Here is an 18,772-nt window from a genome sequence, read left to right as displayed (position 1 = left end):
CAGGTATTCATAAAATGCGGGCAAACTGTTACACTAGCGAATCTAGAACTAGTGAGTGATTGTAAAAGCAGCCTGAATGGCCTGCTGATATCGAGATAGTTTCAGACAAGCGAGTTGTGATACTTGAACTTCTTGTCTGCATTTGCATAAACAATAGATATATATCGATATATGAGTTCAGTTTCAGTATATGTAACTTAACACTATCCGACAAGGAGGAATACTTAATAGTTCCTTTCGGTATTGAGACATACATTTCAACACATATCAGCATACAAAGATGATGAGGTATATCGGGTTAACGCATACTATACAGACACATTCCTAGGCGTCGGACTTACAGAGAGTGTTTGTTGCGAAACACTAACTTATAAGCCCCTGTAATATCGCCAGCCAATGTGCAGTTTCTCAGTGCGGGCACTATGTCTTGTACATATCCACTATTGTTTGTGCTGTGTATTCTAAGAGTAGACGGATTCTTCCCCAACCGACTGACATCGGTACCGCTCGGTGACAACACATGGACTCACGAGGACATTACTGAGCAGGGCATACTTCAAGCAGTGGCAGCCTACTTTGAGGCCAATAACACCAGGTTCGCCGAGAGAGGGTTATCACAGAGATCAAATCTGACTGCCAGTTACTTGTTTCGTCAATACTATGGTGGTACGTATGTGGTAAATAACAGCTGTGCAAATCAATGTGCCAGACATGTACAGAAACTTGTGAATGTTGTTGCAGATGATAACAATATTCAAAGTGATGTCACGAAACGAAAGTGTTACAGGTTATGAGGCTATGTTATTAAGGCCATTCGGTAAAAGTTCAACTCCATGTACATGACGAGGCCATTCTGATTATACAAAATCAGATGCGCATGTGCAGCTTACCAGGTGATGCTTCATGTTCACCTGAGGACGCCACCAGGTAATACTTATAGTCCACATATACTTGTAGAAGCCACCAGGTGATACATAAAGTCCACATATACTTGTAGATGCCATTAGGTGACACTTAGGGTCCATACATATATCTCCAAAAACGTAGGGGATAATGAACTTTCTTTCAATTTGGATAGGAAGTGTAAACGTTAACAAAAGATTCAAGGATAGACCTCTTATGAACGCACCACCATTTCCCTCTGTTACCAACCCTAAACACAACGCATGATATGCACCTGCACAACGCAGTAGTCCCATATACATGCATGGGGTCCCATTCTTGATTTTGACGTTTTTTCGAAGAAGGTTGAGAAATCACTTAGAACAATAATTTTGACACTCGTCTTGCATCACACATTTGTTAGTGTTTGTCTCTAGTCGTTTCTTTTAAAATGAAAATCTTACACATGCAAATTACATGCCATACACCAGTCAACTTTCCAAATAACTGTGGTTGTAAGGAAGTGCAAATGGTGATCCACTCTCAAAATATTCAATATCATATCAATATTGACTCCGTAAAAATCTTCTAAATATTTTTAATCGTAAACAAAAAATGAAGATCCCTTACTTTTTTAAGAGTATATTTGTAGAAGCCAACAGGCGATGATTCAAGCCCATATATACTTGCAGAAGCCAAGAGGTGATGAGTATATACTTATAGAAGCTAATGGGTGATTCTCCTAGTTCACTCATGTATATACATATATATGCTTGCAGAAGCCAGTTCGGCGCCGAGACTGAGAGCAGTCATCAAGACAATAGTTAATGCCAATAACAAGGTAGACCTGGACCACCCACACACTGCAGCATGGCATTGTAATGGGGAAGAAATCAGAGCAGGTACAGTTCAGCATATCTAAATATCTAAAAAAATAACTTCACCTGTACAACAGGAACCCTTCAATAGGTTTTCAGGGATGCTTGAGCCTGCGTCTGAACAATAAGTTGAAACAAACATGCGAAGAAACAGTAAGCAAAGAATAGTTCATCTTGTCTTAGAGTTGAAACCTACAGTTATACTTTTATTCATATTTCAGCCAACAATCTTATGGTTCAACTTCGAGAAGATGTGATTAAAGTCCTACAGTTTTCTAATCCGAGCTATGACTTGGCAAGAGAGCTGATTGGTCAATACTTGCATATACTACAAATGTTTTACAGTAACACGAACTGGGTTGAAATAATGGGAGCAACGCCTTACGCTTCCCTCGGTAAGAAATCAGTTAACATAAGTCTTGATCTGGATATTTTCCTGAAAAGTACTACGATAAACAGCTGCCATCAAGATGCCTAATGAAGCATGATTTAAAACCAACCCACCAGTTACTTGATTGAATTTCACATATGGTGTTAACCAAGACATGATTGAGCAACACAACGATTAACCTACTGTCTAATAATAACACATATACGTCAACAGGTATTAGAGGCAAAGTATTGTACGCCCAAGCGACCCCTGAAATGGATACTTGTCGTTCATGTGGGTAAGTCGATGTTAGGGGCGTGGGTTCAACTTTACGCCATGTATGCATGAGTCATGATACGATGTGATATAATGAGCACATATCGTGTTGCTATTCAGCACAATCTTATACGGATGGGGCATCACGTGACCTCCGTCTTGTAACCGAGGATGATAACAATGTTCATGTACAGTAATTATTGATGATTTGTCAGCATTGACAAATTATGATCATCATTGAAGATAATCTTACATTCAGATTATCTTCACATTTTTGGTGTGTGCAAATTTAAAATAAATGACATTTGAATGTAGCTGTTTTCCTACTTACAACGATATTATATTCCCCTTTTCTTCTCATACGTGTTCGTAGTTACATCATTCGTACAATGCTGGTCTGAACTTCTAATGCAGTCAATGTTTAATTAAAACTTTTTTGTAAATCTGGGATGAAATCTCAGTATTCTTTTCTTCGTATTTACCAGATTCATATGTATCAACAAAACATTCCCTATTTCTTTCAAGTTCTGAAGTTGGCACATCGTGTGACTCTAACATCCTACTGCACACTACGACAGATGGCGTGATTCTGACCAGTGGCTACAAAAGCAGACAGGACAAACAGAAGCCCTTCAGTACGGACAAACACAATATTTGTCCTCTCTACTGTACCGATTGTTAATCATTTCTTTTCATACAGGATCGAGTGTGTGTAGTGACGGTTAATCTGGAATAGTTTTCGTGTCACTTTTTAACAGAGAAAGTCTTTCGATGGTGGTTGTCAAAAGTATTTGTCGTAATGGAACGAACCTAGCTTTGCCTGGATTAAAAGAGTGCGTGTAGATTTACACCTCTTTCAGCAATATTCCAACAGTTTCACCCCATGAGATTCCAGAAATGGGAATTACGAATTGTAACCACAAGTTAAGCGTGACGAGCGGACCCCTCCACCATCAGACTGCCTTATCGGCCCTTGGAGTAAAGTAAAGTGGTGGTGGTGGTAGTAGTGAGTGAGTGAGTGAGTGAGTGAGTGAGTTTAGTTTTACGTCGCACTTAGCAATATTCCAGCTATATGGCGACGGTCTGTAAATAATCGAGTCTGGACCAGACAATCCAGTGATCAACAACATGAGCATCGATCTGCGCAATGGGGAACCGATGACATGTGTCAACCAAGTCAGCTAGTCTGACCACCCGATCCCGCCTCTTACGACAAGCATAGTCACCTTTTATGGCAAGCATGGGTTGCTGAAAGCCTATTCTACCCCGGGACCTTCACGGGTCGGTGGTAGTAGTAGTAGTAGTAGTAGTAGTAGTAGTAGTAGTAGTAGTAGTAGTAGTAGTAGTAGTAGTAGTAGTAGTAGTATGGTTACAATATGGTTAAATATGTGTTTGCCAGGGGATTCGTCCACGAACCAAGAAGGTAAATGTAGCCATGGCGGTCCGTATGACGTAAGCGGGCTGACGTCGGCAGCACTGGGAGGGATAAACAAGGACTCCGCCCTACCGTCCCTGTCCCCGCATTACAAACTACACCAAGCGGCGGCCGAGGCAGCAATACAACACACTGCATACTTCCTACACAACAGCGGTAATGTAACCTATAATCAATCAAAAAAGGCAATACCCATATCCTGAAAACTAGTACATTGACCTGAAGTAGCATCTGGTTGCTAAGCAGCCTATAGTAATTGGGTGTTCAATGCTCAATCATACCGGTATTTGTTACCTTGTTATTTCCCACGAGTATAACTCATTACTATGTGCTATACGTAGACTATTAGTCCTATTTCCATTCGTAATATTAATGTTAAGTGTATGAAACATGTATGATGTTTGATTCCTACCACAGTCGATACCCATTTCTCCTGCGCCACATTCACCCTTTGTGAAAATATGGTCGTGTATTGTAGCAACGCCATTTTTCCATAGCATTTATCACTGTCAGTCTCACCCAGTTGTCTCAACGGGTTGGCTATTAGCATTGGCTACAAATGACATTAAGTTGCAGTTGACTTTAATCCCACATAGAAATTGAGCCATTAGCAGTGGCAAACTTTAATGAAGACGCATTGCTGTGTGGTGTCGACACCCCCATGAAGGTTGATGTCACGAGAATCCACTTTTTGCTCATTTTTATCAATCGACAATACCTAATCCCTAATTTGATATAGAGCTATGTTACCTGCTTATGAATTGCTTACGCACATACGTACTGGAAATTTGTTGTCTGGACCACATAAATCAGCTTGTGTATCGTGTGTGTCTAGATATGACTACTTTCCTACCTGAGGATGAAACACTACTGTTGGACACACATGTATTCAAGTGAATATTTCCTGTTTCAGAAAATGGTATCCGTGCAGTCATTGGCGATGTGAAGTACCAGCGACTGTTACAGCTGAAACTGAGAGATCCCTTCATTGTTCTCATAGACAGGTCTTCTGCAATGCGAAACGAATTATCACACATACAATCCTGGTCTCTTTCCAACTTGGCATCTTTGCCTGCAGGCCTCGACGACGCTTCCAACTATCTCATTGCGACATTCAAAAGTATGTATGATGCGGTATTGGCGTTTTACGTCTTGATACGGCATTGGTATGTTACGACCTGATACGGTATTGGTTTGCTACGTTCCCTTAACGTATGGGTATGTTATGTCCTGATACGATATTGGTATGTTATGTCCTGGTATGTATTGGTATGTTTTGTCCTGATACGATATTGGTATGTTATGTCCTGATATGGTATTGGTATGTTATGTCCTGATACGGTATTGGTATGTTAGGTCCTGTGGTCAGGTACAATGTATAACACGGTTGATATGCATGTACGATGTGTCTGTCTGTTTGTATGGATGTACGATGTGTCACACTCTGTTCATATGGATGTCGTATGTGTCACAGTTTGTTGATATGGATGTAACATGTGCCACACTGTGTTGATATGAATGTAAGATGTGTCACAATCTGTTGATATCGATTTAAGATGTGTCACAATCTGTTGACATGGATGTAAGATGTGTCTCTATTTGTTGATATGGACGTACGATGTGTCACACTCTGTTAATATGGGTGTGCGATGTGACACAGTTTGTTTGTATGGATGTACGATGGGTAACACTTTGTTGATATGTGCGTATGATGTGTCATACTCCCTTGATATGGATGTACGATGTATTATAGTATAATGTATGGGTGTATAATGTGTGACTGTCTGTTTATGTGGATGAACAAAGCGTAAGCATGCAGAAAGCTACCACATCTCGGAAACTGCTCATTGCAATATGTTCAGCAAGCTCTGTCGACTCGACGCTGATCCAGACGAACACTGCCTCCAGGGCAACACAGATTATACGGAGACTGGGGGTCGGCTCGTTTGCTACCTGCAGCAGGAGAAGCTACATGAGATCTCTAATTAAAGGTACCTAGATATTCCTATACAACATTCTGCCATGTACTCTCTGTAAGAGTTACGTTTCTTTAATAATTTGCAGTAGTTGTTGGTTTGCACCCAAATTATAAACTGAAAATAATAAAGTCTGGACTAAAAAATCCAGTGATCAATATCATGAGCAATGATCTATGTAATTCTGATACGATGACGTGACAACCAAGTCAGCGGACCTGAACACGGATCACGTGGTCGCCTCTTACGACAAGGATGGGTTGCTGAAGACCAAGTTTTACTCAGAAATTGGGGGGTCCTTGCAGCAATACATCGAATGGTATTGAGACATTATTGCCATTGCCATCCTTGTACACGTGTGAGTGTATAAACTCTGTAATGATATTCCAACGTTGTATATTTCAAGTACTGTTAAAATTACTTCTTAAAGTATTCCATATGCTGTAAATGTAACAACATGTGTTTCTGCGCTTTTATGTATGAATGTAAGTAACTGCAGATAAACCTGTTTCCTCAGAAGGAATGGCGATCCTGTTTTGTTCTATTTCAGTACTATCCACGTGTAGTCCCCAGAGTCAGCTGTATGTGTTCACAGTCTCGGGTATACAGTTTGACGACGACAAGAAGGCGCTTGTGGAAAGCCTTGCTTTAGAGAAGAGCGTTAAACTCAATTTCATTACAACTTCCTATTGCTACAGTGGTAGACGTAAGCGACATACCGACAATGGTGAGTGAGGTCGGGGATAACACTGCCCATCGTTATGCGGATTATTGTAACAATGAACATTGTTACCAACGTTTCACCAAATACTGCAAGTGGTCATCATGAATTATAGAAACACTGCGAAATAACATCGCTTAGTACTGTACTTGTGTGCACTGTTTTACAAATTAGTGTTACGTTGTTAGTGAATGAATGAATGAATGAATGAATGAATGAATGAAACTGTGATGTTTCATTGGAAAAACTGTAAAACTACTATGTGGATAAATCTGACACCGTTTTCCGTACAGGGGATAACTGTCACATGGTGTTATGATATCTGCAATTACTGCAATATTATCGCAACAATACGGCTGAAATATTGACGCAATATTTCGACTCACTCACTGTACGTTGACAGTAACGTGTGTTGCATGGCAGGACGCTGTAACGTTGGGTTGTGATATCAGGACACCTGCGACACCGTATTCACACCTTTATGTCAGTATACATCTATTTTCGTCCTTTGACTGTGAATGTACATGTAATCACCAATATTCTTATCATGGGTGCATGTGTACTCATTTCCATGTATCCCAACTGTGTTCTCTGTTCGGGAAGTGATGAGGGGCGTGGCGTCCTTTGAATCTCTTTGTTAAGTACACGTAAGGTTTAATAAGTCCATCTGAATATGATAGTTAATGTACACCTAGGTTTAATTGGTCCAGTTGAATATGATAGTTAATGTACACTTAGGATTAATCGGTCCAGTTGAATCTGATATTTAATGTACACTTAGGATTAATCGGTCTCACTGAATCTGATAGTTAATGTACACTTAGGCTTAATCGGTCCAGTTGAATCTGATAGTTAATGTGCACCTAGGTTTAATCGGTACCACTGAATCTGATAGTTCATATACACTTAGGTTTAATCGGTCCAGTTGAATATGATAGTTAATGTACACTTAGGCTTAATCGGTTTCACTGAATCTGATAGTTAATGGTTCAATCGGTCTCACTGAATCTGATAGTTAATGTACACTTAGGTTTAATCGGTTCAGTTGAATATGATAGTTAATGTACACTTAGGATTAATCGGTCTCACTGAATCTGATAGTTAATGTACACTTAGGATTAATCGGTCCAGTTGAATCTGATAGTTAATGTACACTAAACGTTAATCAGTCCACCTGATAGCCACAATTTAGTACACGTTAAGTTGGTTGGATCAAAGCGATCTGAAATCATTTCACTGAGAGAAAAGGAAATTGACCAAGCGTATATACATGAATATGAAAGGTCAACACGACCCGTACACACAAACAGAAGTGACGTATTCATCAAGTTTCATGATAATGTGTGGACTCAATACTGCTTGTGTACTGATGCAGTAATTCTGCAGGATGCAGAGGTCTGAAATGTTATAGTTGGATTAGGCATTGAATTCCTTATAGAAGCCTTACATTCGGCAGTTTAATATGTCTAAATTTTGGTATGCTATATAACTATTACCTCTCTCAGGTACATCCCGCTTGACCAGGAAGAAGAGGTCGTCGTCAGGTCAGACCATGTTTCCCAGTCTGGCCAGGTCAACTGGTGGATGGTATTACAACATACAGGGTGACAGCACTGATTACTATCCCCCAGTCCTTAGGCTACTGAAGGTAGAATTGATCAACCTGTATATCATTCAATCAGTATATACATTTGCACAGAGCTAGTATCCATCCTTCGGAAGGTTCCTCAAAAGCGCCGGTGGTTGTAGTAGGCTGTTGAGAATAAATCTGTACTTTTGTGTTGAAAGTACTTAGTTGCTCTTAGCGTCGTGGAAACATTGGTAGCATGTTCCATGAAGATGGACCACCAGACTGAAAGGACCTGTCCAAATGTCTTTGTCCGACCAACAATTGACCTTGACATGTGTTGTGTTGATGATCTAAGCCTCCTTGGCAGCTGATATTCATGCACAATATGAGATAGGTATATTAGGCTTTTCCGTGCAAGAGTTTGAACATTAATACCAATATTTTGTACTGGATTCGTTCTTTGCTTGGTAGCCAATGCAATGCCTCAGAACAGGAGCGATGTAAAACGTGACCCACTAACAGAATCATATCATAAATACAGGACTCGACATCCATCTCAAGGGTTATCATACATCGTAGCCTGCAACTGATATATCCCTCCAGTGTCAGTTTCAAGGTTGACAACACCATCCCATCTCTGACAGTTAAAGTCAAAGCCAGATATTCATCGGAGCCTGCCGTTACACTGAGGCCTCCGCAAGGTAACGCCTTTCCTATGACGCTTCCCTCTCCCTCTCTCAAAATGTCCTCTGTGTCGCCCTGTCTAGCTCCAGCTCTGTTGTTGGTACAGTGGTTTGTTGTACCATTAAAGGTTCTGCACGCGGAAGCTCCAGTTACCTCAAAAGCGGGATAAAGCTGATACAGGTCGAGGTACGTGTCTTCGGGTATTGCTATCACTGTTTGTTGTTGATGTTCTTGTTGTATTAATGCTAATCGAAGGGTTTCGGGGATTTTGGACAGATGATCACTTTTTTAAGTTAAAAACAAAACCGCACAGTTTTCCAAAGTCTACTAACGCACCAGATATAAGCACTACGTCTTCTAGAAAAGTTCTCGTTTCTTTTCATATCCCCCATGAAGGTCCGCGTTAGAATATTGGCCTTCAGTAAGAGGCAACTAACGGGATCAGGTGGTCAAGCTCGCGGGCTTGGTTGACACATGTCATAGATTCCTAATTGTGCAATCGATGCTTATGCTGTAAATTACTGGATTATTACAGACCACCGCCATAGAGCTGGAATATTGCTGAGTACAGCATTAAACTAAACTTACCCGCGCATTCCTTTCATATCAGACAAGATGAAAACACCTTTACATACTTCTATACCCCAGGCCTGGAAGTTAAATCAACCAGGAATCACTAACACCACGCGATACTAAAACGATGTTTAGACGTGCTCCACTGTTGCTTAACAGCAACAAAGACCAGAACCCATAGTCTAGAGTCCGTGCTAAACAACTGAGCTTTGTGAATTAGAGAACAGCAAGAGTCATGTCATACTGAAACACTGCAGTGATAAGAGCCTTTTGCACATCCGCAGCAACCAGCCGCAGGAACCTGGGTTCTGGAGGTCCCGTCGAGTAGTGTTGAAGTTGAAGTGAGCGGTGAAAGCCCAGTAGATGTATCTGCACAGTTTGCAAGGACCGACCTCCTTACACATTTGGAATATCCTTTCGTAAGACGCCCCCTGTCAGGTAAACACTCATACATGTGTATGTACACTCTATACACGAGCAGGCTGCTGAGGTGTGTGCGGCATTTACCTATGGGCTAATTGAAATGTAACTTAAAAAACGTTCATTTACGAGACGTCATTATATATTGCTGACTACCACATTGCAAAGATACGACTCCGCATTGCACTGTATTGCAACGTACCACCTCATTGTAGAGGACCGCCATAGCGCATGCCATAGATGGGTCACTGATGCATATTTACATAAATTTCACTGACTAAATATGTTTGAAAAATAGTAGACAGTTTCACTTTTCATACAGTGGATATACGTTAACGGGCGTTAGACGGGCATGGTATACATGATAAAACGAATGCACTAGAAAAAAATACACGGTATAAGACAGGTGTATACTAACACCGCTCCATTTTAGATACGTATGTCTACATAGATTTGATGTACAAATGCTGCGGTAGATATCCTACAAATAACTATAGCCTAAAAAGTCACTATACTTTTGCCACATACGAGATATAAATCAGACCTAGCAGTGTTAACATGCCTTTATATATTGTGCAACATGTTATACATTGTTCAACATGTTATAAAATGCGTTAACATGACGTTATGTAGTTCGTTAACATCTCCTCATGAAATGTTTTAACTTGTTATGAAATGCAATAACATTTCATTACGTAGTGCGTTAACATGTCGTTAAGGAAATTTTTAGCTTGTCGTTATGAAATGACATAGCATGTCATTACGTAGTGTGTTAACATGACGTCATGTAGTGCGTTAACATGTCGTTATAGTTAATGTTTAAACTTGTTATGAAATGTAATTATAACATGTCATTATGTAGCGCGTTAACATGACGTTATGTAATTCTTATCGAAGTGGCTCAACCATCTTTAATTGCCCTTACACAGGATCGAACACAACACTGGCAGTCACCGTGACGGGGAGTGAAGTCGACTTCCTTGTGTCGGCCAGCTTCACACAGTCTGGGTCAGTTGTATCTACGTACAGCTTCAGTTCAGAAGATGTGATCAAACGCCTGGATGGTCAGTTAACGTACAGGAAAACAGTTATCATTCCACAGTCGGTAGGTGTTTCAGTTTGTGTCGTCATTTCAACAGCCTGTGTTAAACGTCAACGACGACAACAATCAATCGGTAGTTATCGTGTATTAAGTGGTCATCAACATGAGATATATCACAGTGAATTTACCTTCTTTCACACGACGGGAATGTCAAAATAACTGTTTACTCTCAAGCACTATATTTCCATTTCAGTCCTTTGTCATCAGTTTTGAGGGACAAACAAAAACTGGTCATCGTTTTCAGCGAGTTATACCCACAACAGTTGTCCCAATGACAGTGGATATCGATATGTTTGCTCCTCTTAATGGTAACCTTTATAACTGCAGTTTACAATACACAAACACATGTCAAGGACTCCTGGCGCTAAACCTCGCTAATACAATAACTTAAACATAAGACATGAAAAAAACGGCTCCTGGCGCTAACCTATACCTAGTATAATAGCTGAAACATAAGACATGCCAAAGGCTCCTGGCGCTAACCTATACCTAGTACAATAGCTTAAACATAAGACATGCCAAGGACTCCTGGCGCTAGCCTATACCTAGTACAATAGCTTAAACATAAGACATGCCAAGGACTCCTGGCGCTAGCCTATACCTAGTACAATAGCTGAAACATAAGACATGCCAAGGACTCCTGGCGCTAGCCTATACCTAGTACAATAGCTGAAACATAAGACATGCCAAGGACTCCTGGCGCTAACCTATACCTAGTACAATAGCTGAAACATAAGACATGCCAAGGACTCCTGGCGCTAGCCTATACCTAGTACAATAGCTGAAACATAAGACATGCCAAGGACTCCTGGCGCTAGCCTATAGCTAGTACAATAGCTTAAACATAAGACATGCCAAGGACTCCTGGCGCTAGCCTATAGCTAGTACAATAGCTTAAACATAAGACATGCCAAGGACTCCTGGCGCTAGCCTATACCTAGTACAATAGCTTAAACATAAGACATGCCAAGGACTCCTGGCGCTAGCCTATACCTAGTAGAATGGCATAAACATAAGACATGCCAAGGACTCCTGGCGCTAGCCTATAGCTAGTACAATAGCTTAAACATAAGACATGCCAAGGACTCCTGGCGCTAACCTATATCTAATACAATAAGTTAAACAAAGGACATGCCAGGGACTCAAAACTAACCGAAGGAAAGAAAACCAAATGGCTTCCCTACAAAATGAGCTATAAATGGTCACAATAGGAACAATATCTCAAAAGTTGTACGCCACGAATCATCGAAAACAGTCACCTCCGCAATTTCACGCCAAAATCATGGATCACCTAAAACGGCGAAAACTCACCATTTAAATTCGTTTAATAATTCCAGCCACGTTGACAGCACCAGCGTCAGGCTAGATTCGATCAGCTGTGGCATTCCATAGGTCGGAAAACTTACTGCAACATCTACGTGTCATTTCCTCTACGGTAAGCAAGCATTTTCACCAAAATTTCCGGCAATCCTACTTACTACTCACTAAAAGGTGAGTTTTCACCGTATTGGGTGGTCCATGATTGTGGTATGAAATTGCGGAGGTAGCTGTTTTCGATGATTCGTGAAATAATGATCCGATTGTGACCATTTATAGCTCATTTTGTAGGGACGTCATCTGGCTTTCGATCCGTTGGCCTCGACGGTGCCTAAAAATATTTTACGCGCTGACATGTAACTTTGATCGAGGGGGTGGTTCCTTCGTTACATCCTTTCCATTTATGTAATACTAGGGTAGGGTCTACACACCTATATATCTTTCGAACTCCGTTTCTAAGCGATACAAGTCCCTGTGACCAGAAAGATATTCCCCTCGATGATAACACCGAGCTTTCCATAATTCTCGATTCCACAGACAATACAAAATTATACTCGTATCTTCAAAGTGAGTTTTGTTATTTCAGTAAGCGTTTACATGAATAGGCAAGCAACAGTTCCCTTCCAAGTTTCAAAGGAGAGCGAGGGTGATACAGATATCTCAGTCAGCGTTCAGACTGATCTACAAGTGTCAGCAACGGTGACAACTAACAGTTTCAACATCCACGGAGCTCGCGCAGCCGCAGGTGTCCTCACTCTCTCCCCAGGCAGCAGCGAACTGACAACGTGAGTACTAACGCCAGGGAAGGTGCAGTCACATATTCCATGTACGACATAGAAACTCCATGCTGATGAGATAGTTGTTTTAGATCATGGTAACATACGTAAATGCAGGCATATATGCACCTGTCGTGTTAGCTGTGCCATAAGTCACCAGTCCACATAATTCACTAGTCCTAAACTTGAATGTAGACACGGGTTCCATCTTTAAACTGCTAATATGATGAACATGTTTATCAGGCCATAATCTTGCATGATTAGAAGTGTGTTATATCTTGACAAATCGGAGAGAGTGATTTGTTTACAAAATAATCCCATGAAAATTCACTAATCACTCGGACCAGTACCTGTGGAAATTTACTGGCCCAGTTGGATTCTTAATAGCCATTGGCTTGTGGCTATTTCGGACACTGGATGCAGACCGTGGATCCCCTATAAAAACAATACTTAGTAGATTGTGTTGGCGAGTGGTCCTGTGCGTAGTACTCAGGTCACCATAAGTTGAAGTTAGGCACCGTCGAGCTCGGACAGCCCTTGGATGGGTGACCTTGTTTGGCAGTGTGACTTCTGAGAGTTTCGAACCTGCCCCACAACGAAGCATATGGGAAACATGTGGACTCACCTTACGCAAGTGAGTTTGCCTCTGTTCACCCAGCAGAAAATGGGTACCCGGTGAGATAAAGTCCTGTGACTATAACCTTCTAGCGCCTATGAGGCAGTTTGGTTTATCCGTGGTAATGGTAATCAGATTCTGATTACAGCGTCCAATGAGCAACTAGTCAGATGGATATTAGGCGCCATATAAGTGAATTATTATTATCCTTATTATTATCAATTTTGAGAAGCTGCAACTAAGCAGAAAAAACACGCCGCATAAAGTATTTCATTTTCGCAATTGCTCAGGCAGTATATATTTATTTTCTGAATTGCTGATATATAGATCCGTGGTAAAGACCCACCATGATGAATCTGTATTATGTTCCAGATATGTATTAATAATAGTCTGTTGATATTCTATCAATAAGTACAAACATATCACTGAAAACATGGCATAATACCGCACATGAATAAATATATCTCTACTAAACACCTTAAGATCGACCGTCTCCATGGTGTAGTGGTTAGAGCGTCATTCGCGGAGGGGACGCTCCCAGGTTCTATCCCCGGCGCATCATACCAGCATGCGTTAAAATATGGTACTTGTCGGCCCTTGAGTGTTGCTCAGCATTGATAGGTACAGCAAGGATTGGTCGGCTTGGAATCAGTATAAAGTGGGGTATTCTGGCATGGCAGTGGTGGGGAAGTTGATTGATCAAAACATATGAGCAAACACAGTATTTGTATTTCTAAACATTTTTTGGATGGACAAGAAACATATTTCATGTTAAGGAATATGTCCACTTTAGAATCTCAACTTTTCTCAGACACGTACGTTCCTGTTTCTGGCAAGAATTTAATTTTTGTTTTTGTTTATAAATAAAAACCCACTGTAGTCTGCATAGGTCATTGTCTTTCAGGACATTAGTCGCCCTCGCCACAACAACGCAGACTTCAGCTCTGCAGCAATACGACATCGCCCGCTATCTTGTCCAACGTTGGGTCACTAAGGTAGGTCAAACAGGACACCTTCATGCCGAGTTTATGTATCACATATCAGAGTTTTTGTTTATGATCAAATATTTCTCATGAGTTAAAGAAACGTGCAACCGTATTTTGCATATTGACAAGGTAAATTATGAACTTACATATCGACTTTGAGAACTTGGTCCTTCATGTGGCATTGGTGGATAAAGGTACCACGGTTGTTGTGTCAACACATCTGTTCAACGTGTTCTGTTGCGTAGGCTATTGATAACACCCCGCCAATATGCACCATCATATCTACAACCGGATCCTGTGATGCTGACAAAATCGACCCCTGTTCCTGCAATGATTTCAAATGGACAGGCACAGCCACGTTGACTGATGTTGGTTCGGGGATCTACAATGTATCTGCGTCTGTGAACGGCAGCAGAGGCAGCTTCGTGTACGTCCCTGCTGCGGCAGCGCTCTTGTCCACGGCGACTATCTCGTGAGTAGGACAATGTGGTGCCATATGCCATCACTATTTGATCTTGTAGAAGTAATGGACGCTGGTTTCACGTATTCGCTGATGTTAAAAGAGGTTACTAGAAAATTTCAATAACTTGCTGGATGAAAGATAAAGACATTTGAAACATGTACCCTGCCAATTCCGAACGCAAAGGTGTTATATTTATATCCCAAACAGTTCTGTTATCTGTTGTTCATTACTCATATTCCGCTGGAACTCATGTGAATTTAGCTCGTGATGTCATATGTGACGAAGTCGGCCATATTGGCTATGACCAAGCGCTAAAGTAATGCAAGTCGTATTTTCTCTGTCGTTTTTGTAAATGGTACCCTCTACTGTCGTGTAAATAATACACTCAGGTAAATGATCGTGAGGTACACGCATTGGAATAGAGGCTTCTTGTCACAAAATTGTCAAGAACACTCTTTTGTAACGTGTATTTTCTTTTTTATCTTCTTTACCTCTGATGTAAATATGATATTTGCTTTTTCCAGTTATTTGACTCAAAGGCATGTGTAAGTTCTCGAAAACAGTAACGTCTCTCCCGTAACGTATGCCATGTAACTATGAACTTTAAATTGTGTCCAACAGAAGCGACTGCTGCAACGCAGTGTCCTACATCATAGCTGTCGACCGGGACAGCAACACAGGAGTTTGCAAGTTCGATCTCGCCCCTGGTCTGGAGAAGTCCTCCAATGAGTGTACGTCTAGCGACACAGAAAAACAGGTACTAACGCCCTCTCACATACCATAAAGCCCCCATTAGACAACGCACAGTTAGATAGTCCTCGATAATACACTGTGGTTTAGAAATCTGTGTCTGTGCTTTATCATCCTACATCCAACTGCACAAATCAGTATGTAGCAGTAGGATTAGGTTCAATAAGTTGAGTTCATTAAACATTGGATGTAACGATGTACAATATGGTCGACACATTGCTCGTTATGACAAAGCAATGTGTTGACCGGGTTCTCAAAGAGCGTCATACCACTCTAGTCCGGAACTTGTTTGATCAAGATTAAAACATTCAAGGCTTCAAAGTTTTCAACACGTTTTATGGTCGACATATGGTGGAAATTCAAAGTTTGATGCATCATTGACAAGAAAATGCCGTGTATAATTCCCTATTTTGATGTTATACCAGACGTTCCCGAATTCTTTCAGGCTAACCGTTACCTAAACTTTGCATATTTACGCTCATGGTGGGTGCCGGTGGGGATTATACGTTCACCTCGCGATCACCTGGTATCGTCACTATTGTCATATACATAAACACGTTCTTTCAACATACAGCATGGTGAAAATCACTGGATTGTAGGGTTCAGGCTCAATGAGATTACAAATAACATCATATAGCTGTAATATTGCTGAAACAAAATTAATGCATGCTTATGACGGAGTCACAATTGTACGATCAGCTTTTTAGGAGAGATCTCTTATGTATGTGGAAACAATTGTACGATCGGCTTTGTAGTAGAGATCTCTTATGTATGTGGAAACAATTGTACGATCGGCTTTGTAGTAGAGATCTCTTATGTATGTGGAAACAATTGTGTCGCTACTCTGAGTATGTGCTGATACATGGATATATGTATACGATATGGCTAAATTAGATCACATTCATTTTTTGATTTTGCTTCCGCTACCCTAGGCTGTCGGTCGTATAGTGGGAGGTATTATTGGCGGTCTGCTGGTCCTTGGCGTGTTGGTTCTGGCTCTGCTGGTCATACGACGACGAAAGAAACTGGGCAAGATTGACAGACTGCTTTTTGTATTCAGAAAGAATCAACCATATGATGTTGAGACAAAACATAGCAGTTCCAGGACCACTACCCCACGTGCAGGTCCTGTGTCTCATCTCCATGGAAACACGTCTCTGTCACGTGAAATAGAGACTACTGTTGTCACAATCCATGGGAATGTGCAGGAAACCTCTAGCGGGGCCATCTCTCCGGGCACTATTGACTACCACAGCCACACTGCGGGCACTGAAGTTAATACATCTACAGACATTGACGTAGACATTTCTAGAACCACGGATGTCGACATCTCTACAAGCTCTGCTGTTGACAATCCGCCATGTATTCAAGATGAAAATTCTGTAGATATTGATGTTGACATTTCCGCAGACACTGTTTATGACAATTCTGCAGACTATGTTGTTGAAAATTCTGCAGAAACTGCTGCTGACAGTTCTGCAGACATTGTTGATAATACTGCAGACACTGTTGTTGACAATACTGCAGACTATGTTGTTGACAATTCTGCAGACTATGTTGTTGACAATTCTGCAGAAACTGCTGTTGACAGTTCTGCAGACATTGTTGACAATACTGCAGACACTGTTGTTGACAATTCGGCATTCATCGAAAGTGAAAATTCTGCAGATATCTGTGTTGCTATTTCTACCGACATCGATGCTAACGATTCCACATGCATTGAAGGAGAAGGTTCCACATCCACATACATATATAGTTCTTCAGATGCTGACATCTCAGATGATGATGTTCAGATGTAGTTATGCCTCAAAGAATATAGCTCACCATTACATATCTGTGATAACAGATCCAAATCACGATGAGGTCAGTACCAACAACAAGTTAGTTCGTCGGAATACCCAACTATTTGTCCTCGCTTTATAGCAATTCTCTGATCAGAAACATATCGCTACATTATTACCCTACTGATTTTTGCAAATATACTTTAGAAATAAAAATGATCTTTTGGACAACAACAATCCAGTTACCATATGATGTCTTTCTTAATCACGGTATGATTTTCTTAAATAATATTCAAGTCATAATAACTTTTATGAAAGAACAGATTGTGCAATCATCCTCACGCTCAGAGGGAGTAAACAGTGTATGTACGCACTTTTGAGCACTGACTGGTTACCTGTCATGTATGCAGATTTCACCAAACAGCAACGTTTCGAACTTGGTTTCATGGGGTAAGAAGAATTCTATGAGGGAATGGGGAAAATATATAGTTCCGGCAGCCAATCGAATAAACAATCAGTTACCTGTAACATATGTTATATTTGGGATTACACTTTCTTAGTAAAGTGCAGTTTCTAGTACTTTTGTTGCGTTGAGTCCCATCTCGGGTGCGACCCACACCCTCAGAGTCAGGCACCTAATCGTCAGCACACAAAGTGAGACGCCTAACCCGCTCAGCCACAGCGAATGACTTTGTGTGCTCTCGATTAGGTTCCTGACTGTGAGGGTGCGGGTTCGAATCCCGTTTGGGACTTAGCCCAAAAAGTACTAGAATCTGTACTTTACTAAGAAAGTGCAATCCCAAATTTGACATTTGTTACTATTAATGGTGTACGAAACAAGGCGATTGGGTAACCTCTCTTATCTCGTGACGAAAATGTCAAACCCCACTCAACACTACAACTTGAAATAAGCAGATAGCTTCAAATATATGGGACTGGTCATGGCTATTTCCACTTAGGTGATGTTTTGCTCTTCATCATCTGCTGCTTGCGTCAAATAAATTGATGACATCCTTCAGAACTGATTCTTCGTCTGAGGATATGTTTTACCGGTGTTAGATCAGCCGTAACGGTGTCGTAATTAGTGAAGACGTGTGCGCCGCCAAGTGACGACAAAGGATACAACGTTTACTAAGATAGACTTCATATGACTCCGCATGAGATAGGGATTGTATAGTCATCATTTGTGAAGACAG

General features: G+C 41.0%; 1 protein-coding gene across 1 annotated transcript; it reads left to right on the top strand.

Moving 5' to 3' along the window:
• Positions 1-422: 422 nt before the first annotated feature.
• LOC137274563 (von Willebrand factor A domain-containing protein 7-like) lies at positions 423-18,593 on the top strand. Its single transcript, XM_067807819.1, has 19 exons — positions 423-666; positions 1,662-1,784; positions 1,982-2,155; positions 2,365-2,428; positions 2,932-3,041; positions 3,806-3,997; positions 4,755-4,961; positions 5,704-5,832; positions 8,044-8,186; positions 8,650-8,809; positions 8,920-8,978; positions 9,650-9,803; positions 10,715-10,890; positions 11,081-11,195; positions 12,791-12,989; positions 14,501-14,591; positions 14,828-15,054; positions 15,667-15,802; positions 16,728-18,593. Exons 1-19 carry the CDS (start codon positions 423-425, stop codon positions 17,592-17,594), a joined length of 3,570 nt encoding a protein of 1,189 aa, XP_067663920.1. The 3' UTR covers positions 17,595-18,593.
• The last annotated feature ends 179 nt before the right edge of the window (positions 18,594-18,772 follow it).

The sequence above is a fragment of the Haliotis asinina genome, chromosome 2 (assembly GCF_037392515.1).
Source record: "Haliotis asinina isolate JCU_RB_2024 chromosome 2, JCU_Hal_asi_v2, whole genome shotgun sequence".
NCBI lineage: Eukaryota > Metazoa > Mollusca > Gastropoda > Lepetellida > Haliotidae > Haliotis > Haliotis asinina.
The sequence above is the reverse complement of the archived record's forward strand: the minus strand, read 5'-3'. Positions and strand labels throughout refer to the sequence as shown.